Source organism: Chiloscyllium plagiosum, chromosome 21 (genome assembly GCF_004010195.1).
Source record: "Chiloscyllium plagiosum isolate BGI_BamShark_2017 chromosome 21, ASM401019v2, whole genome shotgun sequence".
NCBI lineage: Eukaryota > Metazoa > Chordata > Chondrichthyes > Orectolobiformes > Hemiscylliidae > Chiloscyllium > Chiloscyllium plagiosum.
In genome coordinates this window covers 8,934,869-8,955,832 of record NC_057730.1, presented here as the reverse complement: position 1 = coordinate 8,955,832, position 20,964 = coordinate 8,934,869, and the positions used below count along the sequence as shown (strand labels likewise).

At 41.5% G+C, this 20,964-nt stretch overlaps 1 protein-coding gene across 1 annotated transcript in view; it reads right to left on the bottom strand.

Moving 5' to 3' along the window:
* LOC122560518 (ras-related protein Rab-26-like) overlaps positions 1-19,238 on the bottom strand; it is a 362,870-nt gene extending 343,632 nt beyond the window's left edge. Inside the window, exons 1-2 of the mRNA XM_043711201.1 lie at positions 18,661-19,238; positions 14,370-14,480 (exon numbers count right to left, since the gene is read on the bottom strand). Coding sequence (XP_043567136.1) covers positions 14,370-14,480; positions 18,661-18,855 — 306 coding nt within the window. The 5' untranslated portion in view covers positions 18,856-19,238. The remainder of the gene's footprint in view (positions 1-14,369; positions 14,481-18,660) is intronic.
* Between the last annotated feature and the right edge of the window lie 1,726 nt (positions 19,239-20,964).

Sequence of the window (20,964 nt, the reverse complement as noted above, 5' to 3'; positions counted from 1 at the left end):
ATTCAAAAGGGAGCTGGATAGATTATTGAGTCAGAGTCAAGTAGGATGGAAACAGACCCTTCAGCCCAACCAATCCATATCGACTATCATCCCAAATTTCTCCAAATTACAAGAATTAAGTGTATTCACAGCGAATGGCACATTGCAGCCTGTGTTAAAAGGCATTTCGCTCCTCCCTCTCTAACCCTCAGCAATGTGTGCACCATTCAAGTTCTGGCCTCTTGACATCTCAGATTCTCATCACTCCAGTCCTGACATGCCTTCCACTGGCAAGGCCCTGAATTCTGGAACGCTCTCCCTCAATCTCTCCACCTCTGTACTTCTCTTCCCTCCTTTTCACATATCGTCAATGCTGCTGGCCTTCACAACTGTGTACTGAACTGTTCCTTGAGCAAGTGATAGCTTTCATCTACTGAATGAAAATGCTTGGCTACTCCAATACCAATGCTCTTATTAGCAGTGGTGCAGGAGGTCAAACTCAGCAGGGAGTTATGATCATGTCGCCAGTGTTTTTAGCCACCTTCACCAGTTTTTGCATCATGTCATTATGTGCCCAAGGATAATACCACATTAAACAAGTTCAAAGAATGCTCACTGGGCTCATGCCTGGTGGTTCTCCTCTGGGGAAAGACTAGATAGGGTGAACATGAACCCATTAGATTTTAGTAAAATGGGAGGTGATCTTGTGGAAACTTATAGGATCCTGAAGAGACTTCACAGGGTGAATACTGGGAGAAAGTCTCTTCTTGTGAGATTAGGATTAGGACAATAAGACAATTTGAGAATAAGAGGTCTCCCCTTTAACGGAGATGAGGAGAATTTTCTTTTGAGCGTTGTTCATCTGTGGAATTCTAATTCTATAAGGTTGGGGAAGCTGTATCATTGAGTTTATTCAAGACAGAATTAGACAGATATTTGTGGACAATGGAGTCAAGGCTTTTGGGTGCACATGGGAAAAATGGGACTGAGATCACAACAAGATCGGCCAAGATCTTAACATATGGTGGAGCAGGCTTGAAATCTGAATAGCCTACATCTACCATTAAGTTCCATGTTCCTGTCAAGTGAGGGTTTGTAATTGAAGAGAAATTGTGAATTTTGCTGAGTTGAAGCTGGCAGCCAAAAATGCATTCAATTCTTTTTAACAGATTGATTGACTTAACCTTCTGAGACCCAGGTAACATCATGCTGCATGTTTTTAGCACTATTTTTTTAAAAGTGAAATGCTTACTGTGTGAGATCAAAATTCTGCACAAGCCTTTACTGTATTGGGAAACCTGTTCTAAAATTGCTTCCTTGATAGTTGTAACAATAAACATGCTTATTGTGATAGGTAGGCACAGGAATTGACAAGTGTCTGTCTTATTTCAATAAATTATTAAGATTCAACTGAGCTTGTACAAAATGTAATAGATCCCAATAGTCTGACTGAAGTTAGGAGAACTGTCAAAAGATTGTGAATCATTGGAATTCTGTACTTCAGAGAGCTCTGAGTGAGTATATACAATTTGAAGTTGATCGCTTTATGTACTGTGAGGCAATTAAAAGACTGGAAGTTGTGAGGGTTGCTGGAGTTAAGGTCAAAGATCAGCCATAATCTTGTTGGATGTACATCAGGTTCAAAGGACCAAATGGTCTACCACATCACTTATTTCTTGCATTCATATGTCCTCAAATGAGAAAACATTGTAGGGTCAGGTTCTATCAATAACCACCGAAATGCCTCTCTCAATGTTGAAATAGAAAAGAACATCAGCACATTAAAAACATGGGAACATGCCATTTGTCCTCTCAAGACTATCTGCCATTTAATGAGATCATGGCTGATCTGTGACTTTACTCCATATACCTGCCTTTGGGCCATGTCCCTTAATACCTTCAATAATAATTAAAAGTAATTCATCCACCTCAGATTTAAAATTATCAATTGATCTAGCATCCAGCTGTGGGAGATTCCTCCCAACATCTAAAACCCACTCTGTGTAGAAGTGCTTCCTAACATCTCTCCTAAATGGTCTGGCCCTAATTCTCAGGCCCCTGGTTCTAGAAACCCCAGCCAATGGAAATAGTTTATCTTTATCTACCCTGTCTTTTCTTGTTAAAATCTTGAGGAATCGGATGGGTTTTTATGCCAAACAATTATAGTTCCCATGGTCATTATTAGTGAGACAACTTTGTATTCTCGATTTATTAATTGCAATTAAATTCCATCTACGGCTTGTATGGGATTTGAACCCAGAACATTAGCCTGAGCATCTGGATTACTAGCTTATTGACATCACCATCTTCTAACACAACCGAACATAAGTGAGGAGAGAAAATAACTGGGAAGGTGGTTTAATCAGGCAAATTCATGGGATTATATGGGATGCCACGACACAACTAATCACAGCCATGGGTGGCACGGTAGCTCAGTGGTCAGCACTGCTGCCTCACAGCACCAGGGATCTGGGTTCAATTCCACTCTCGGGCAACTGTCTGTGTGGTGCTTGCACATTCTCCCTGTGTCTGTGTGGGTTTCTACCAGGTGCTCCAGTTTCCTCCCCACAATCCAAAGATGTGCAGATTAGGTGGATTGGCCTTGGGAAATGTAGTGTTATTGAGATAGACCAGGTGGGTAGACCTGGGTGGGATGTTCTTTGGAGGGGTGGTCTGGACTTGATGGGACAAATGTCCTGCTTCCATGCTGTAGGGATCTTATCAGCTAGAAGAAGTCAACAATTCCCTACAAAAGAAAAATCCTGTTTAACAGATTCATTGGAGTTCTTTGAGGATGTAGCTTGTAAGGTAGTTTTAGGGAAACCTATAGTTGTAGTAATAGCTCAGTTTTCAAATGGCATCTCATATACAAAAGACTAATTAGTCAAGAAAAGAGTTGATGAAATTGGGGGTAATCTATCAGCATGGACAAAGAATTGGTGAAAAGTAGAGAATGAACATAAATAGGGCATTTTAACATTGGCAGGATAGAATGCCTTCCCTTACTACTCATTCAGAAATCCTTTAGTGAAATTACTACTGCTAATCTTTTACCCTGCAGATCACAGCTTGGCTCAGATGTTTGAAAAGGCATGAGGCAATTTAATGGAAGTCCTCCTCAGAACAAATTTTACTTCATTTATTGGCATCTGTTGTAGTGATTCGGTTTAGATGGGCACCCAAGACAGCTGTGATGATACTGTAACCTCAGTTGTGAGTTTTCTGCAAAGAGGTTGCACCTATACTGACAAGGGAGTCAAGGAATTGGCAAGAGTGTAACGCTGAGGCCACAGTCAGATCAACCATGATCCTGTTGAATGGCAGAGCAGCCTCCCATTCTAATTTGTACCCTCGTGTGCGCATATAAAGCATATTGCATTGTCATCTTACCACCATCTACAGTGTAGTAATAAACATAGTTTGACAGTTACTTAGAAGCGGGACCTGAGCTTGAACTAAAATCCAAAGAACTGCACTAGAGCATGACCAAACGATCAAGGTTTAATTTGCACAAGCAAACTGCTTAACAATCAAACATTCATAACTGCCATTGACATTTGCACAATCAAACTTGAAAATGTAATTCGCTAGATACTAAAGGTATTTCCTAGATATTAAAGACATCGAGGAATATGGGATTACCATGGGAAAATAGCATTGAGGTAGGAGATTAGCAATGGTCAACTGGAATGGTACAGCAAGTCAATGGGCTGAATGGCCTATTCCTGCTCCTATTTCCCATGTTCCTTTTTGATTCTTACGTTGATGTAAGTGATTACAAGAGTAACCTTTCTACTGCCATAAACATTGATGGCCACCCCTTTCTCTGTTTTTCTGTGGCTTTGCATTCCCAGGACTGCATTCATATATCTCCTTTGTCCATAAACATTTCTGGTGTAATCCAAGTCTTCAATTCACTGTTCGAGTGAGGACCTAGAGGCAGTCAGTCTCCCCACTTCAAAGGAACTTCAAGGTTCCCCTTTTATATGTCCCTGAACCAACCTCAGCTGAAACCACAGTCAGTTGACAACAACTCTACCTCTCCATTAACAGCACTACTCCAATGTTGTCACTATTCTTTCCTGGCCCATCCCTTGACCAAATTCATGAGAACACAAGAAGTCAATAGATTAGATTCCCTACAGTGTGGAAACAGGCCCTTCAGCCCAAGTCCACACTAACCCTCCAAAGAGCAACCCACCCAGACCCATTCCCCTCTGACTAATGCAACTAACACTACGGACAATTTAGCATGGCCAATTCACCTGACCTGCACATCTTTGGACTATGGGAGGAAACTGGAGCACCCGGAGGAAACCCACACAGACAGTTTCCCAAGGCAGGAATTGAACTTGGGTCCCTGGTGTTGTGAGGCAGCAGTGCTAACCACTGAGCCACCGTCTTGAAATATCCTCTTTGTTTTTCTTTCTGCAGATGCTGTCCAGCCTGCTGAATATCTCCAGTACTTTGTGTTTTTGTAATCAATAGAACATATGATTCGAACATGATCACATTGCTGTTTGTAGGATGCTGTTGTGTATGATTGACTGCCAAATCACACACAATAACACATTGCTTCCCTAGAATATCAACACAATTCTAAAATAGAGGATGACTAAAAAATGATGTAGCAATTGAAGTCAACTTTATTATGCAGTAACCCTTCAATGAAGCCTATATTTTCTCTCCTATTTTGTCTCTGTATTAGAGTGCATTGTATTAGCTCTAATAAAGCCCATTTTGAGGTTATGTACTCACCAGCATCGTTTCAGCACAGTCTTTATTGGCCTCTGCAGATCATCATAAAGTGCTATATTGTTAAAGCACAGGAAGTATCCATATCTACCAGACCATTAGTATGTGCCAGGCGTACTAATAGACAGAGAAAGAGAGAGACACCTGCAAACAACTTTCCCAACCGTAACAGACTTTGCTGTTGTTGAAGAAGAACTTGAATCTATGTAAAACCAAGGGGAAGCTCTGAAGCAGAATCAGGTAGAAGTACAGTGAATGCTAATTTGCTGAATATCCATCTAGAAAAAGAAGAGAGCTGTCTACCACATACATTTCTTCACAATACTATGTACTGCATAAGTGCAGACTGCATTTCCCTTCCACAGTCCATAGCTTCTCGGGTGAAGGATGATGTTCATATCTGCCCTAATCTTTCCTTAGCTGCTCTTAATCACAAATTGAGTATGCATATATACGTGCAAATAAAATCAAAGAACTCTGAATGCTAGAAATCAGAAACAAAATCAGAAATTGCTGTAAAAAAGATGAGTAGGTTTGGCAGCTAAAGTGTCAGACCCAAAATATTAACTCTGCTTTCTCTCTACAGACATTAACAGACCTGCTGAGTTTGGATTGATACAATATTTAAAATATTAGTACAAGGGGCAAACACAAACACACGAACCATTCTCAATAGCTGACGAAACCTAAACTCTACAGTATTCCATTCCTAAACCTCTACATATTTCTCTCCATTTTTAAGACACGATTTAAAACCTGCCTCTTTGATCACCCATCTCAACATGTCTCTTTAGGTGGCTTGACACAAAATTTTGTCTGATAATGTTCCAGTTAAGCGGCATAGAAGGTTTAATTGCATTAGAGATGCAACATAATGTAAATTGCAGGTGTTGATGCATGAAACTGCCTGGTGATATTATGCTTTTGTACTTTACTGTGTTTGTTGACAGAATAAAATAAAATTGCTTGGTTATTTTTATTCTCTAGGATTGGTTAGGCAGCAATGCGTTTGATGTAATACTGATAGTCAAATTACACCAATATGAAGAGCTCATTGGTCTTAATGTCAGTGTAATAATATTGTATCACAATGTGCAATAATATCTTAATAATATACATATACATTTAAACTAAAGACATATCTTAATGATTTCTCAGAATATACCATCCTTATAGCTACATGAGGAGTCTAAAGAGTATTTGATAGAAGGTAAAAGCTTGTGGGGTTCCTGACATAACAGTCAATTTATTGTAAACTCTTTTCTATGTATTTTCTATGGTGATTTTGTTTAAGAAATGAAATTCCTTGCAAACTCTTCAATACGCAAACCTGGGTAGATAATAAATCTAGAATCTTATGGGGCTTAGCAGAAATGGTAACTTGGCAGTCAAAATAGAACTCTACATTATTAAATACATCATAAGAAAGTGTACCTCTTATGCTCATCCCAAGCATTTACATTTTCCAATAAATACCAGTAGTAATAGTCTGGGCAACTACATATGTAGGGCCAAAGTCACTCGTTATTCTGCAATTACATATTATGTGCCACTTGACCATAAAACAGCTACACAACATGCAATAAACCAAGAAAGGATAGAAAATTTGCCACCACCCCTATCTTTTTTTATGTACTCTTTATTTGCATATTTATGGATGTATGTCCGATGGCTTTCAAGTTACTTCATAAACATTAAACCTTATGTCCTATGTTGATCATTCCATGAGCAATGGCATCACTCAACTCAAAACTGTAAGATGTAACTACGGTCACTTAACAAGAGGCTTTATTAGTGTAGTCATCATTGGCCACACTAGAGGCTGTGAGTGACAGGTTGGGATTGGATTCAGTTCTCACAGAAGGAGTTAATGAGCACTAGTAAGTCTGCCTCAGTGGTAGTGTAGTGTAACGTGGTTCTGTCTTGGCCTTGTAGCTTGGGGCAATCTTGTATTGAAGTAGTTTATTCCCTATCTGTGGGCCTGAAGAGCCAAGTTCATGCTTCACCTCAGGTCTTGGCAGCGAAAGAAGGTCCCTCACAAAGCGGCCAAACACATTATCAATCTAGAAATCTTTCGAATATGCCAATGGATGGCAGTATGAGTGGGTGAGACAGAACCAGAACCTGATCAATAAAATATAGGCACTCGGAGCAAATACAGATGGAATCATGTCACAACAGCATAACTGCACCCCATGTTAAAAATAAACATTTTCATGCTTTCATGACTGACTACAAAGGAGAGAACCTTAAGACATACATAGGAGCGGAAGTAAGGCCATTCGGCCCATCGAGTCCACTCCGCCATTCAATCATGGCTGATGGGCATTTCAACTCCACTTACCCGCATTCTCCCCGTAGCCCTTAATTCCTTAAGGATTCTACCACAGAGAAGCTTACAACTGTATTTGGGAAATTCAAGGGAATGACTTAGGTTCATAGCATAGGAGACTGAAAAACTCAAACAAGGCAAGAGCAGTTGAAGTAAATCAAACAGGAATGATGAGAAGAATTTGCTATTTCCAGAAGAAATAAAGAGAACAGATACTAACTGGTAGACATTCTGGGTGCTGAGAAATAGGCTATAGCCTATATATAATGTATTGACTCCTAATTCCAGCATACCTTAATGGATCTTCAATGCAACAAGAAAAGAAATGTTAGAACATCATGCAGCATTGTAGGATTAATAACCGTAATGTCAAGTTGGAGAAGTTGCACACAAGAGGCGACAATTCTGAAACTTTCCTAGAGAAAAGGGAATTAAGAAACATTCTACTTGTGGGTTATCGAAGCAAAGGGTGGCCTTGAAATGTTAAGGGTAAGGGCTGCTCAAATAGGGAGAAACAGTTGCTACAAAAAAAGATACTAAGTTTCTCAAGTTAGCTTTTAGAATTTGATTCACTTTGGCATTTTCCTCAGAGGTTAGAGAGGAAAGACTGATCAATTATTTGATTAGTTGAAAGGTGATGAGAGTTGAACCATAATTGCTAATTCGTGGCAGACCTTGTTTGAATTGTACTGGATTTAAACCACTGAGAAAAAATGTCTTCTGTCAGGTGAGGCAGACATGACAGAAGTGAAGAAGTAAGGATTTGACTATTGCATTATTTGAGAAACAATGGTTCAAATATCAATATACTTCTTTATTAAAGTATATATTTGAGATTCGTCAGAGTCCTTGCTTTATCAATTGTAATTCTTTGTTTTGATAAAGGTCATGATGAGAGATTTTACACTTTATTTCAAATTTCCATATTTCAAACTTTTCAAAAGCTCACCAGTATTTAATGAGAACATTGTATTTATTATTCATGCAATGCACTTGTCATCTACAATATTCAACCGGATTGCATAATAAGATGGCAGATCTGTTCTGGCGTGTAATGTTGCAGAATGTGAAATATAACATTTATGTCTGTCTGACATTGTGCAGGGACAATGTTTGGATGTTTAGTTATTAGATTCATCATTGCAGCCAATTGTGCACTGAAATTAATGTAAAAAGTCACCACCTATGACAAATCACAACAGACCAAAAACAACTGTAAACAACACCAGCAGCAACAAATCTTGCATCTAGATATCACCTTTAATGGAGCCAAACATTTCAAAGCACTTGACAGGTGTGTTATCAAACATAATGTGACACTGGGCCGCAAAAGGAAATATTAGGCAAATGTGACCAAAGCTTAAAGGAGGAATGCAAAAGAGCTAGGGAAGTAGGAAGGGAACTCCTGAGCTTCAGATCGGGACAGCAGAAAACAAGACGATTTTGGGGTGGGTGAAAGATACAGAAATATGGAGAGGTAAGGCCATGAAAAGGAATATTAGAATTACACCCTGAAATGTTGTCTGATGTGGAGCTGATGTAGGTCAGCAAGACAGGGAACAATGAGTGATTGGGATTGGGTGTGGGCGAGGATGAGAGATATCTGTGAAGTCAAGTTTATGGAGCATGCAAACGTATCTAAACCCTTTGCACAATATCATATACAATGGAAATGCAGGTTTCAATTTGGTGAAAGAGAGAATGCACCTAAACTGATCCATGTATCGAGATACAGTAACAAGTATTGTTTAGTTTGCTATCCAGGTAAATCAAACCTCAGGGTAATGCTTAAGCAATTTGCTGTCTTAGGCAAAGAAGAATATATTGGGAACATTTCAAAAGAAGCAGAACTATCTATGAGTTCAACCTCATATTACTGTGGCAATCGGCCAATATTTGTCAAACATTGCCCAGATCAACTGAAAGCTCATTACTTTCTCTCCCTTCTCTCCCTCACACCTTACAGCAGCCCCACCTTACCACCACCCACGCCCTTAAGCCACAGTCTCTCAAAGGCCACTTCTTTCTTTTGTCCAGCCATGCTGTTAATTGTTAGGCTATGATTCAGCCATCAGGAGCTCCTGTGGAACAAGTGCAAGTTGATTATAGCAGCAATGATTACCCTGCAGCCACAGTGATTATTCACAGTGCTAAGTAGCTTATCTGAAGCTGTTGTAACCACAGTAAAAACTCTGAATGTCCAAAGGGGAATTGACGGAGATGGAATTATCTAAGACTTTTTTAAAAAACTGATGTGTGGATTCTGTATACAACATAATAGTCAGGTGTGCATACATGCTAAACAGCTCTCAGCATTCACATTTTAAATTCAGTCTCAACTGTACCACCAAGGGAAGTAATGAGTGGTAAAGGATGCTCCTTGGATGCTGCCTGAACTGCTGTGCTCTTCCAGCACCACTAATCCAGAATCTGGTTTCCAGCATCTGCAGTCATTGTTTTTACCTAAATAATTCAGCAGGTGAGAGTCAACACCGATCACTCTTACTCAGTTTCTATATATAAAGGCACATTGTTCAAACTCAGCAACTCTCTGCCAGTCATGACACAGTTAGTAGCTCCCTCACCTCTGGAGTCAGTAGGTCATAGCCTCCAGTCTCACGTGAAATTTCAGCATGACACAACTAAGGCCACAATTTCAGTACATCACTCTGGACTCCACAGAAAATTGCTAGGTCATGCACTGACTTATTCCTAGTTGTCACAATTCAGGATCACATATTTTTCTGTCATTAATTCCCACTGTAAATTGCGGTGTCAATGCTCATCAGCTGAAATAGCTCAGTTGGGAAAGCATGGGACTGAAAACCTAAATGTCCTGGTTTCAGCACTTCATGTTTGGCTTTACTGTGTCAACAATCACATGGTAATTGTAAGCTCTGAATAATAGGTGGTCCTGTGACACAGATTTCGGAAGTTTCTAACCTTATTCCATCACCACCTCAGAAACATCAGCCCTAGATCATTTTAAACAAATAGCATAAATAAAAAGCGATAGCAGAAACTTCATAAACATCAAGTGCCAAGGTTGGGGCCTGAGCATATAGTCATAAAGTCATACAGCATGGACAAAGTTAAAAATCACACAACAACTGGTTATAGTCCAACAGATTTATTTGGAAGAACTAGCTTTCAGAGCACTGCTCCTTCATCAGGTAGCTACTGGGGCAGGATCATAGGACGCAGGAGTTTTTGTGAAAGATCAAAGTGTCATACAACTGATGCAATGTATCAAACAAACCCAGATTGCTATTAAGTCTTAATCACTGAGAATGGGTTGCAGGTTTCGATTCATTAATATGTAAATACCAGAACTTCTTTCAAGTCACATTCCGAGAGACTTTGATCTCTTACTATATATTTTGTGTCCTGAGATCCTGCCCCATGAGCTACCTGATGAAGGAGCAGTGCTCTGAAAGCTTGTACTTTCAACCTGTAGGTCTATAACCTCGTTTGTGTGATTTTTAAATATTTCTCCTCTGACCTTAAATGTTTGCCTTCTAGTATTGAACTCCCCTACACTAGAGAAAAGACCTTTGCTTTTCACTTTATCCATGCCCCTCATGATTTTATAAACCTCTATATGGTCACCCCTCAACTCCTATGGTCCAGCGAGAAAAGTTCCAGCTTATCTGGTCTCTCCCAACAACCCAAGACCTCCAGTCTTGTTAGGGCAGTAGGTCAGATGATTGATCTAGGCGAGAGTAAGTACTGCAGATGCTAGAGATTAGTTAACTCTGATAATTATCTATTCAGGTAAAAGCCCTTCATCAGGAATGAGCCCTTCAGCCATTCCTGATGAAGGGCTTTTGCCTAAAATGTCGATTTTCCTGCTCCTCAGATGCTGCCTGACCTGCTGTGCTTTTCCAGCATCGCACTCTTGACACAGATGATTGATCTACCCATTTTAAAAAGCCACAAGACTGACTAAAAGATGAAGAATGGAAAAATTAGACGATAAGAGAAAACTAACAAGAAAGATAAAAATAGATAGTAGAAACTTTCAATAGATAATTATCATAGTTAAAAAAGTGAGCATTAGTCTTATATAAAGTGTGACCGGGGAATTAATCCTGATAAATAAAGAGGTGGCAAATTAATTGTCCAGATATTATTCATCAGTCTTCACTATAGAGGATATAAGTAACATCCCAAACATAATGGTAAATCAGGAAGTAGATGAGAAGGAGGGACTCAAGAAAATTACAATCACTAGTGAAGTGGCACTGACAAATTATTGCAGCTGGAGGCTGGCAAGTGCAAGCTTAAAAGAAGAGGCTATTGAGATAATTATGCATTGGTTTTAATTTCACAAAATGCACTAGATTCTGAAAGAGGGGGAGATAAAAAGTAAGAAATTGTGGGCCACTTAGCTTAAAATTAGTCAGAGGGAAGATGCTAAAAAGTTCAAGGGAACTGAGCGCAGTCAACATGGCTTTGTGAAGTGGAAATTGTTAGTTACCTAATTTATTGTAGTTATTTGAGGAAGATTGCATGGTGTGTCATGGTATTGTATATATTTGCATACTTTGCTTGTACTGTGGAAGCTGGGATACATAGTTTGTCAGCTGACCTGACGATAGTCATTTCTTATTACTGTACCAATCCCTGCGAAATAGAACAGATCAGATTAAAGGGCACATTTTTGTCAAGTTAGAATTAGAGAATTCCTACAGTGTGAGAAAAGACCATTCAGCCCATTAAGTCTGCACCAACCCTACAAAGGGCAACCCACTCAGACCCTGTCCCCCGAGCCCTCCATTTTCCATGGCTAATCCATCTAGCCTGGACATCCCTAGGCAACAGAATGCAATTTAGCATGGCCAATCCACCTAACCTTTAGACTGCGGAAGGGAACTGGAGCACCCAGAGGAAACCCATATGGACATGGGGCGAATGTGCAAACTCCACACAGACAGTCACCTGAGTGTAGAATCAAACCTGGGTCACTAGCACTGTGAGGTAGCAGTGCTAACCACTGAGCCACCGTGCCACCCCAATGTTAGCTGAAAAGTTAGTTAAAACAGCACTCCTGGACGAGGAAGTAGGAAAATAAGTCAGAGATTGACACTCTCTCAGAATTTGGTGTGGAATTGTATGAGTGTATTGAGATATAACATGAACAATATCAGGCTCCATTGTGAAGCTCTCTGTCATTGATTAGTGTGCGAACACTCACTGCCAACTCACTTGGAGCAACATACTGAAAGCTGTGGGATATCTATAGACCCACTTCCCAATCAATTCCCACAGGAGGTAGGAGAGGGAGAGAGTTGACAGCCAAATGCATTTTGTTCCATCAGGAACTATAACAACCAACTCTCCTTCCTAGTGGAAGGGCTTTGTTAGAGTAAATAAGGAGAAATTATTTCTATTTGCAGGAGGTTTGATAGCCAGAGGAAACAGATTGAAGATAATTGGCTAAAGAAGGAAGATGAGGAGAATTTATTTTATTATACAGCAAAGCTGGAATGCATTGCCCCTGGGCTGTTGGGAGCAGTACTACTAGTAGCTTCCCAAAGGCAATTAGATTTATACTTGGAAAGGAAGCAACTACAGGTTTACAGGGAAAGAATGGGAGAACTGGGATCAATTAGCTTGCTCTTGGAAAGTGCCAGAAATCGGTACAAAAGGCCAAGTGGCCTTCATCTCTACTGTATGTTAAAATACCTAGCCTTGAGCTTTTTCAATGCCAAACTGCAAGGGTTGTGTATTTCTGATATACAGGACCCACTCCAATTTATTGTACAGCACAGCACAGTGAAAGGAATGACCCTGCTTCTTGAACACCTCACAGTCAGACAGCAAAAATCCACTCCAATGTTCAGTCATTTTGCTGCAAATTTGCAGCTGTTGAAATAAATTTATTTTAGGTTCCATTATCCCAAAGAGGGTTATCTAATCTCTCAATGTACAATCTTAATGCCCTCCATGCAGAGTTTTATAATTCTTACATCTACATTTCATTATTTTTCAAGGTTCATTTGTATACACTCAAACCTCATTTTACTGCAATACGTTTACCAAAACAGCTCCAATTTACAGTTTGCAAATAATGCTTTATATCAAGAAATCTCATTAGGAACCATTGCAATAAGTCGATTTGCACTAACGCTGCTGTTCCCGTATAATTTTTAAGATACTTTGAAGGTGACGTCTCCTGTCCCTGACAGACAATGTGATCACCTTTGTATCATTCAGCCGTGCTTTCTCATGTGAGAGGAGAACTGATTGTGAGCATGCTATTTGACTCTAGAGGCAGTGCAGTGGATTCTGGTGAAATATGCAAATACAATCTCCAGCAAGCATCACTCGCAATGGGTTGATTCATCCATGCACTGAACTCAGAGGAACCTCCCCGTAATGAACCCACAGAGATCGGCTAATTCAGAGACTGACCAGGAATCCGATGTGGGTCCTTCCTGGACACATACAATTGGTCAGCAGTTACTGGCACACCACCCATCACCCAACCACACCGCACCTTCCCCCACACCCCCCAATGCAGAGCTTCCTATACTGTGGGCCATAAACTCCAGTGGGGTAATGAGACAAGATTTAGGGGTCCCGAATTCCAAGACAGCGACAGCTGCCATGCAGGTGTGACTGAGGCTGCCAGACCCCTTTAAATTCTTGATGTTACTTTAATGGTGGATGTGGGCGAACTAACCAATGTCGGAGGCTTGATTCCTGTTCCAAAAATGACAGGAAAAGGTACTTTTTCTTCAAACAAAACCCTGTAAATTAATAACTTGACCTCATTGCTCCTGCCTCGCCCCAGAACCACAGCTCTCACTGTGAGGCGATGGCAACTTTCAACCCTTGAAATGAGTTGACAGTGGGCGAGAAAAAATAAGCTTAGAAAGCACTGCAAGTTTCATACATGCACCAAGGATTCAGTTGCTTCCGTTTATTTGTGCGGATGTGATAAAAGTGATGTAAAGCTACACATTTATTTTTATGTGTCGTTCAATGACAGGCAGCGTTTATCAAAGCAGTGGGTGAAAAATAGTGCCTTTAGCCAAATGGATTCCATGTGCACTGGCACAAATTCAAACCAATAAATAACAAGGAATACCCGCTCCCAATACACATGCAATGTAAATACAACCACTTGATGAGTATGCGTGTGTTCAGGCAGGCAGTGGAATTAACTGAGCAACTCTTTCAAAAACAAGATGATCTGAATGGCCTTGTTCTGTACTGTACCGCACCATGATGCTGACAATGGTCTGAGCTGCACAGTTAAACACATGAGGAAATACAAAATGTAAGAGAATCTCACCCTGAAGTCAATGCCCACTGTAGAAATAAAGCTTCCGGCTAGGAAAGCACCATCCTTAAAGCGCACCAGTAAACAGGTTTTCCCCACTCCAGAGTCTCCAACCAACATCACCTAAAATAAAACAACAGGTTGTTACTAAGACAACCATACATAAATCAGTCACAGTTGTTTAATGAGTTGTTAAAAATCCCCCCATTTTTAACAACGTGCCAGCAGCTGCCAGGAATGATCACCTTAGGGAATCTCAGTTTGAAATCCATTGACTAATAACACCATAAAACTGCACCAGATTGTTTGTGATTTTTTTTTAAATTTAGCTTTCAACGAGCGATGCAATGTATAAAAGATGAGCAAAACATGCATTCCACATATTATTTTGAATGTAAAGAAATTTTTTAAAAAACAGCCCATTCAGCCAAACTGGTTTAGGACTAGTCAAAAGGTGTGGTGCTGGAAAAGCACAGCCGGTCAGACAGCATCAGAGGAGCAGGAGAATTGATGTTTCCAGCATGAGCTCTTCAGGAATGACAGAGCTTATGCTTAAAATGTCAACTCTCCTGCTCCTCTGATGCTGCCTGACCGGCTGTGCTTTTCCAGCATCACTTTTTTTTAAAACTCTGATCTCCAGTATCTGCATTCCTCACTTTCACCTGGTTTAGGCATTAGCCTCTTCTCACACTATTTCATCTCGCCCAATCATCAGGGTGAGTGTTTGCAATAGTGATTCCCATTTGGTGTTGTTCTCTAATGGTCTTAGCCTAATATACAGGTCACCATGTGCCATAGGTGGGATGAAGGGTTTATGCCCGAAACGTCAATTCTCCTGCTCCTCGGATGCTGCCTGACCTGCTGTGCTTTTCCAGCACCACACTCACGACTCTGACCTGCAGTCCGACCTTTCTCCTTATAGGTGGAAAACAGTGATCAGTCTGGATTCAGAATCGAGCAATCCTGGTTCAATTCTCGGAGAAACTTTGTCTCCAACATTTCGTGTTACACTGGCAGTGATACCTCCTGCCTGAAGGTCAGGCAAGATCCACCTGCCCCAGAGGCGTGTCATAACATGCGTGAACAGGTTAACTAGAAATAATTTCCCTGACTAGTGACCCTTACCAGAAATCACGTCATATTGTGTTATGGGTATAGGGAGGACTGTGTTCAGTTGCAAGGCCTTAATTACTGAAATGTTTAAAACTCTCTTGCAGTGCAGAGAGAATTCATGCAGCCCATCAGGTGACTTGGGCCAGTTCTAAGCTAAGACATTCCAAAACTGCTATCCTATGTCTACTCTGTCACCTTTTTTTTAGCTGCTCAGCTACTGGAGAGTAATCCAACGCTGTGTTTGCATGAGTTTATGCATCTGGGAATATATGGGAAGTGCTTAGGGAATGAACCATCTCGGATTACTGGGAGCAGTTTAGTTGGATAAACAAGAGCAGAAGTTGTGCTTGTTGGCTGATACTCTACTCCAAATACAGCCCTCAGGGTCACGCACATCCTGAAACAAGGAGAATGTGCCCACTCACCCACAAGTCCCTCAATAACCCAGGATGCTTTAAACCTATCATTAAGAATCATGGAACAATGAGCCAAGGACAAGTGTTCTGTGCAATGGTCACCAGTCCTGAAACATTAACTCTGATTTCTGGTCACAGATGCTGCCAGACCTGCTGAGCTTTACCAGCAATTTCTGGTTTTGTTTCTAATTTACAGCATCGTCAGTTCTTTCGCATATTTTGTCAAGATGTCTTATTCTCTCATTGGTCAATAACAACTGTACAGATGTTCCTATATCTGTCTTGCATTGGTCTGAGACCCTGACATACCTGCTCTCTCACCCTGAAATCATATCTCCATTCTACCACTGGCACCGGCACGGCAGTCCTAACGGTCCCACTCTCCTATTGGCCTGAAGTCTTACACTCTCTGTTCTCCCATTGGCTCGGAAGCTACAGCCCTAATGTTTCCGCTCTCCCATTGGCCTGAAGGCCTAAGTGCCTTTTTTCCCATTGGCTCGAGGTCCCCAAGTACCTGTGCATGTATTGGCTCAGGGACAACAGTCCTGAAATTCTTGTTCTCCCATTGGGAAGCGCATTCCATCAATTCTCCACATCCTCACGCTGTGCGGTCTGGGAACTCCTCCAACATGTTACCATCCTTAACCAGAACCTTATAATTTGTGGGAAAACTCAGCAGTTCTGGAGAGAAGTCAGAGTTAACGTTTCGGTCGAGCGACCCTTCCTCAGAACCGAACCCACTAGACCCGAAACCTTAACTCTGATTTCTCTCCACAGATGCTGCCAGACCTGCTGAGGTTTTCCAGCAATTTTTTTTTTGTTTCTAACAAACAGCATCTGCAGTTCTTTTGATTTTTATGCATCATAAAATGTCATGCTTCAATGTGGGCCTTGGCATCACTCTCAACAACTGGTTCAAAACTTCCACCACACGGATGAGTGAGAAGAAACATCTTTCATCTTGAAAGCCAGCAACACAGGCAAAATTGGTTTTGCACTGATAAAGAAACACATAAACACATGGACAGCATCCAGCGAATAAACCAGAAACAAAAATATTCATTTCTTTGACTATTTTTCCCGATACTGCCTCTTTGTTTGTTTTATGTATTTGTATTTTAATTTTAAAGCAGTCAAATCGAGACTACTTCCCTCGAGAAAATGGACGATTATAACTCAGGACCGTCAAGGTAGCCAGTTGCAAATTCAGCTATGTTTCTGAGATACCTCACTCCCCTCTCTCCCGACCTCTTTACAAAACTGTTAGTTTACATCACCGTCCGTCTAGGAGACAGTGAGGACTGCAGATGCTGGAGATCAGAGTCGAGAGTTCCGGCAGAAGCCCTTCATCAGGATTCCTGACCTGCTGTGCTTTTCCAGCACCACACTCATAACCACCCGTCTCCCCCACCTATAGTAACATTAATCCCCTCCTATCCCCAAACCAAAAATCAATGCCTTATATAAGTACTGAGACAGCCACCATAGAGTCATAGAGATGTACAGCATGGAAACAGACCCTTCGGTCCAAACCTGTCCATGCCGACCAGATATCCCAACCCAATCTAGTCCCACCTGCCAGCACCCGGCCCATATCCCTCCAAACCCTTCCATTCAGTTTAACAACAGAAATTCTTCTTTCTAAATAAAAGGACATTTGGAAGAACTTTTCCTTTCAGCTAGCACTGTGGGCAAGCTGCTGTTAAAACACACCACTTGGGGTAAGCAACTGAGCCTGCAGAGCACAGCTGTCAGGTAAACCTGGCTTTCCTTTCCGCTACAAATGACATCTTCTGTTATAATAGGGTGAACACTTGTGAGATGAGATGTGTTGTGCACAATACAGCCTTGATTCAGGATATCTGAAAGCGTTGAATCGAGGGGCGATGACTTTGCTCCCAAACGATGGAGCCCTGTAATCAGCTTCCTCTTCCTGAATGAGTGCCCCATTCCTTCTGCAACCTTCATGGAAACCAGCATCAAAAACCGGAAGCAATGAGACCATCCCAAGCCCTCTAACCCATGTGGATTGAACAGTGGAGGCTGGAGTGGCTATTACATAATCCATATTCCAAATCCTTTATTATTTAGTATTAATGGAAGCCGGCAGCATGAAATTTACCATCTGGGGTTCAGAGTTTAGGTGAAATTCCACACAAGAAAAAGTACTGAAGGGGTGGAAAGGGATCAGAGAAGTTATTGGATTACATACTTCGAAAGACAAGCACTTGCAGGGCTCTGGGGAAAGAGCGGGGGAGTTTTCCAGTACGATTGGATAATCCTTTCAGAAGAACCCGCACAGACACAGACATGATCGGTGCAGTCACAGTACAAACAAATTAATTGTTACAGTCTTGCTGGGCTTTAGCCATCACTTTGGGAGAGAAAATACCGAAGGGAGTGTGATTGTGAAGACTGATCCATCTTTCCACTCCCGGATCTGAATGTTTCAGACCAGAAACAGCGCAAACCCTGAAATAACAAGCCATGTACAGCACCGTCTGACGGCCCGAACGGCCGGGACCCACGCCCTGAGTCGCAAAAACAGCAAACCTTCGTGTAACAAATTATGCTTTGCGTGTCTGGAAGTGCAGAGAAGGTTTGCCCCAGACTGTTCCTGACAGCTTTCAAATTCACCAACAAAACAACTCACAACACAATGCAAAGTGTGCATGCAGTAAAATATGAGAAGGAAAGAACCAGCCCCCTTTGCCAGCGCACTGAACTCAGCCAGTACTCCGCGCAAGGTTTCTTCCCGTTTCCAGAGGACCAACCTTAAAAGCGAGGTCATAGAACTCGCTGCTGTTGCTCAGAGAGGGTCTGTTAGGCAGGATCACTCCGTTTATCAAAGCCTGGCCGCTGGAGTTGATCTTCCGTGATTTCCCCTCTTGTTCTTTCCCCCTGCCGGCTGGTAAGGTGGTGCTGGGAGACGTCTGACTTTTACTCTTCAGCGTCTTTTTCCTTGACATCTCGAACCGGGTCCGCGGGTCTGACAGATTCGGGAGGGGGTTGGGGGAACAAGGGGGTAAGGGTTGGGGTGAAGTGCTCCTCTCTTGTTTTTTTTTTTGCTGACTGCAATCTCTTCACCCCCTTGTGCAGTGGAGCTGAACTTCCGAGCTGTTGTAATCTGTTTTTTTGGGGTTTTTTTTTTGCAGTTTTGTTCTTTCACCTGGCGGTGGGGATCATGCCTGCTGTCAGAACTGGGATGATGTGCATCTTTGTCAGCTCATGCAGACAGCCACTCTTTACTTCCCCATCAGCAGCAGTAGAGGTAAGAGTAGCAGAAGCAGCAGCAACAAGCAGTCCGGATTCCTGCTTCCTGCACGCTTTGCCCAGCTTCACAGAGACAATCACGCCCACCTCCAACCTTGATCGACGGGTGAGACAGCCAATCGTGGGAGACTCCTCCCACACAGCCCGCCAATGGACGCAGAGAGGTGTGCGGGGGGGGCGGGGCCAGATTTTACAATGAAAAACACCTTTTGCTTCTTAACCCCTTGTTATTGTCCGCTTCAGTCCACTCCCTTGTGTCCCCACTCCAACCCCAGCACCACCACAAAAGAGGCGAAAACAAACAAATTATCACCAAGGTCTGATTTGCTGGGGAAACTGCTCTGGCAGCAGAGAAAAACAGAGAACGTTTTGAGTCCAGTGAGAGTCTTATTTGCAGCGTTCAGGTGTGTTGAAAAGGTACTTGGCATTGCTGTCATGCCTTTTTCCGATAAGGATACAGAACAGAAGCATCTGCAGCACAGGTCATTAGGAAAAAAATGCTAGTTTCATGAACTCAGCACATTCCAGATTACTAAAACCTCCAGAAATTATAATAGAAAGTACTGTCACCGTATTTTCCCACAGCAACCTGACAATGACAAGATTTTATTTGTTATCGATGATAATTGAGGGATAAATGTTCTCCAGGACACTGGAGAACACTCCTGTTCTACTTTGTCACTGAAGGGATCTTTGGTATCTACCTAGAGAATGCATGTCAGGCCTGGATTTAATGTCACATGCAATAAACAGCATCTTTGACAATGCAGCACTCCCTCAGGACTGTACTTGAGGTAAATAAAACAAAGAAGTGCGGATGCTGAAAATTATCCCTGTGTAAATGGAGAAATTCAGCAGGTCTGGCATCACCTGTGGAGAGAAAGCGGAGTTAACCTTTTGAGTTCAGTGACCCTTCTTCAGAGTTCGAAAGAATTGAGTTTCCAATTCAGTTTTTCTATTATTTATACCATCTTGGTAACCCAAAAAATGTTTTCCTTCCATAAAATCTGAAGATTTCTGATGTATGACTGTTTTAAAAAGACTGCAAAACAGATTTTTTAAAGTTCTCATTGTAAAGAACCTTTCTGTCGGGTACACACTGGCTGTGCTCCATTAAGCAGCTTGGATTATCATTAAAAAAATTCACTAATTGTTTCACAGTGGCTCATCTTTCTCCATAATCCTACATCGATAGTGGCTGCACTTCAAAATGCCATTCATTGTGCAGAGCCAAGTTTAGATGTTTTGATGTGATAAGCGGTTGTATAATTGCAAGTGTTATTATTCTGCAGTCACATAACAGGATAATGCAGCAGCTAGAACCAGTCAACAAGTCCAGGCTGGGAGTAGTAGAAAAGCACAATCCAAAATTGCATGCTGTAAGAACCACGGACATTTCTTGAAATAATCTCAAAGCCCCAATTACACATTATTGTACAATTATTGGTTGTAAATTGCCAGTGTTTCATCCTCCCAGTTTATGATGCTTCAGTCACTTGATTAGGTTGCAGTTTCTGCAATCACTCCCAGTTGTCCATTATTGCTGTATAATGCAAGCAGACAACAGCGTTTCCTGGCAATCCAGTGTGGATACTTGACAGATGTACAGTAACCTGTTAAAGATTATTAACCCTTCAATGGCTGCATCATTGCAGATCAGTGGCATATGATGTACTGGTAAATGGATTCATATTTTCAATCATTGCTGCTTGGCAAATGGGGTGTAAACTCCAGCAAACCCTGTGTGAGTTCACTGCTACAATCTAATTTTGTTTTTCTAACCTTGTCATTATAAAGATTCACTT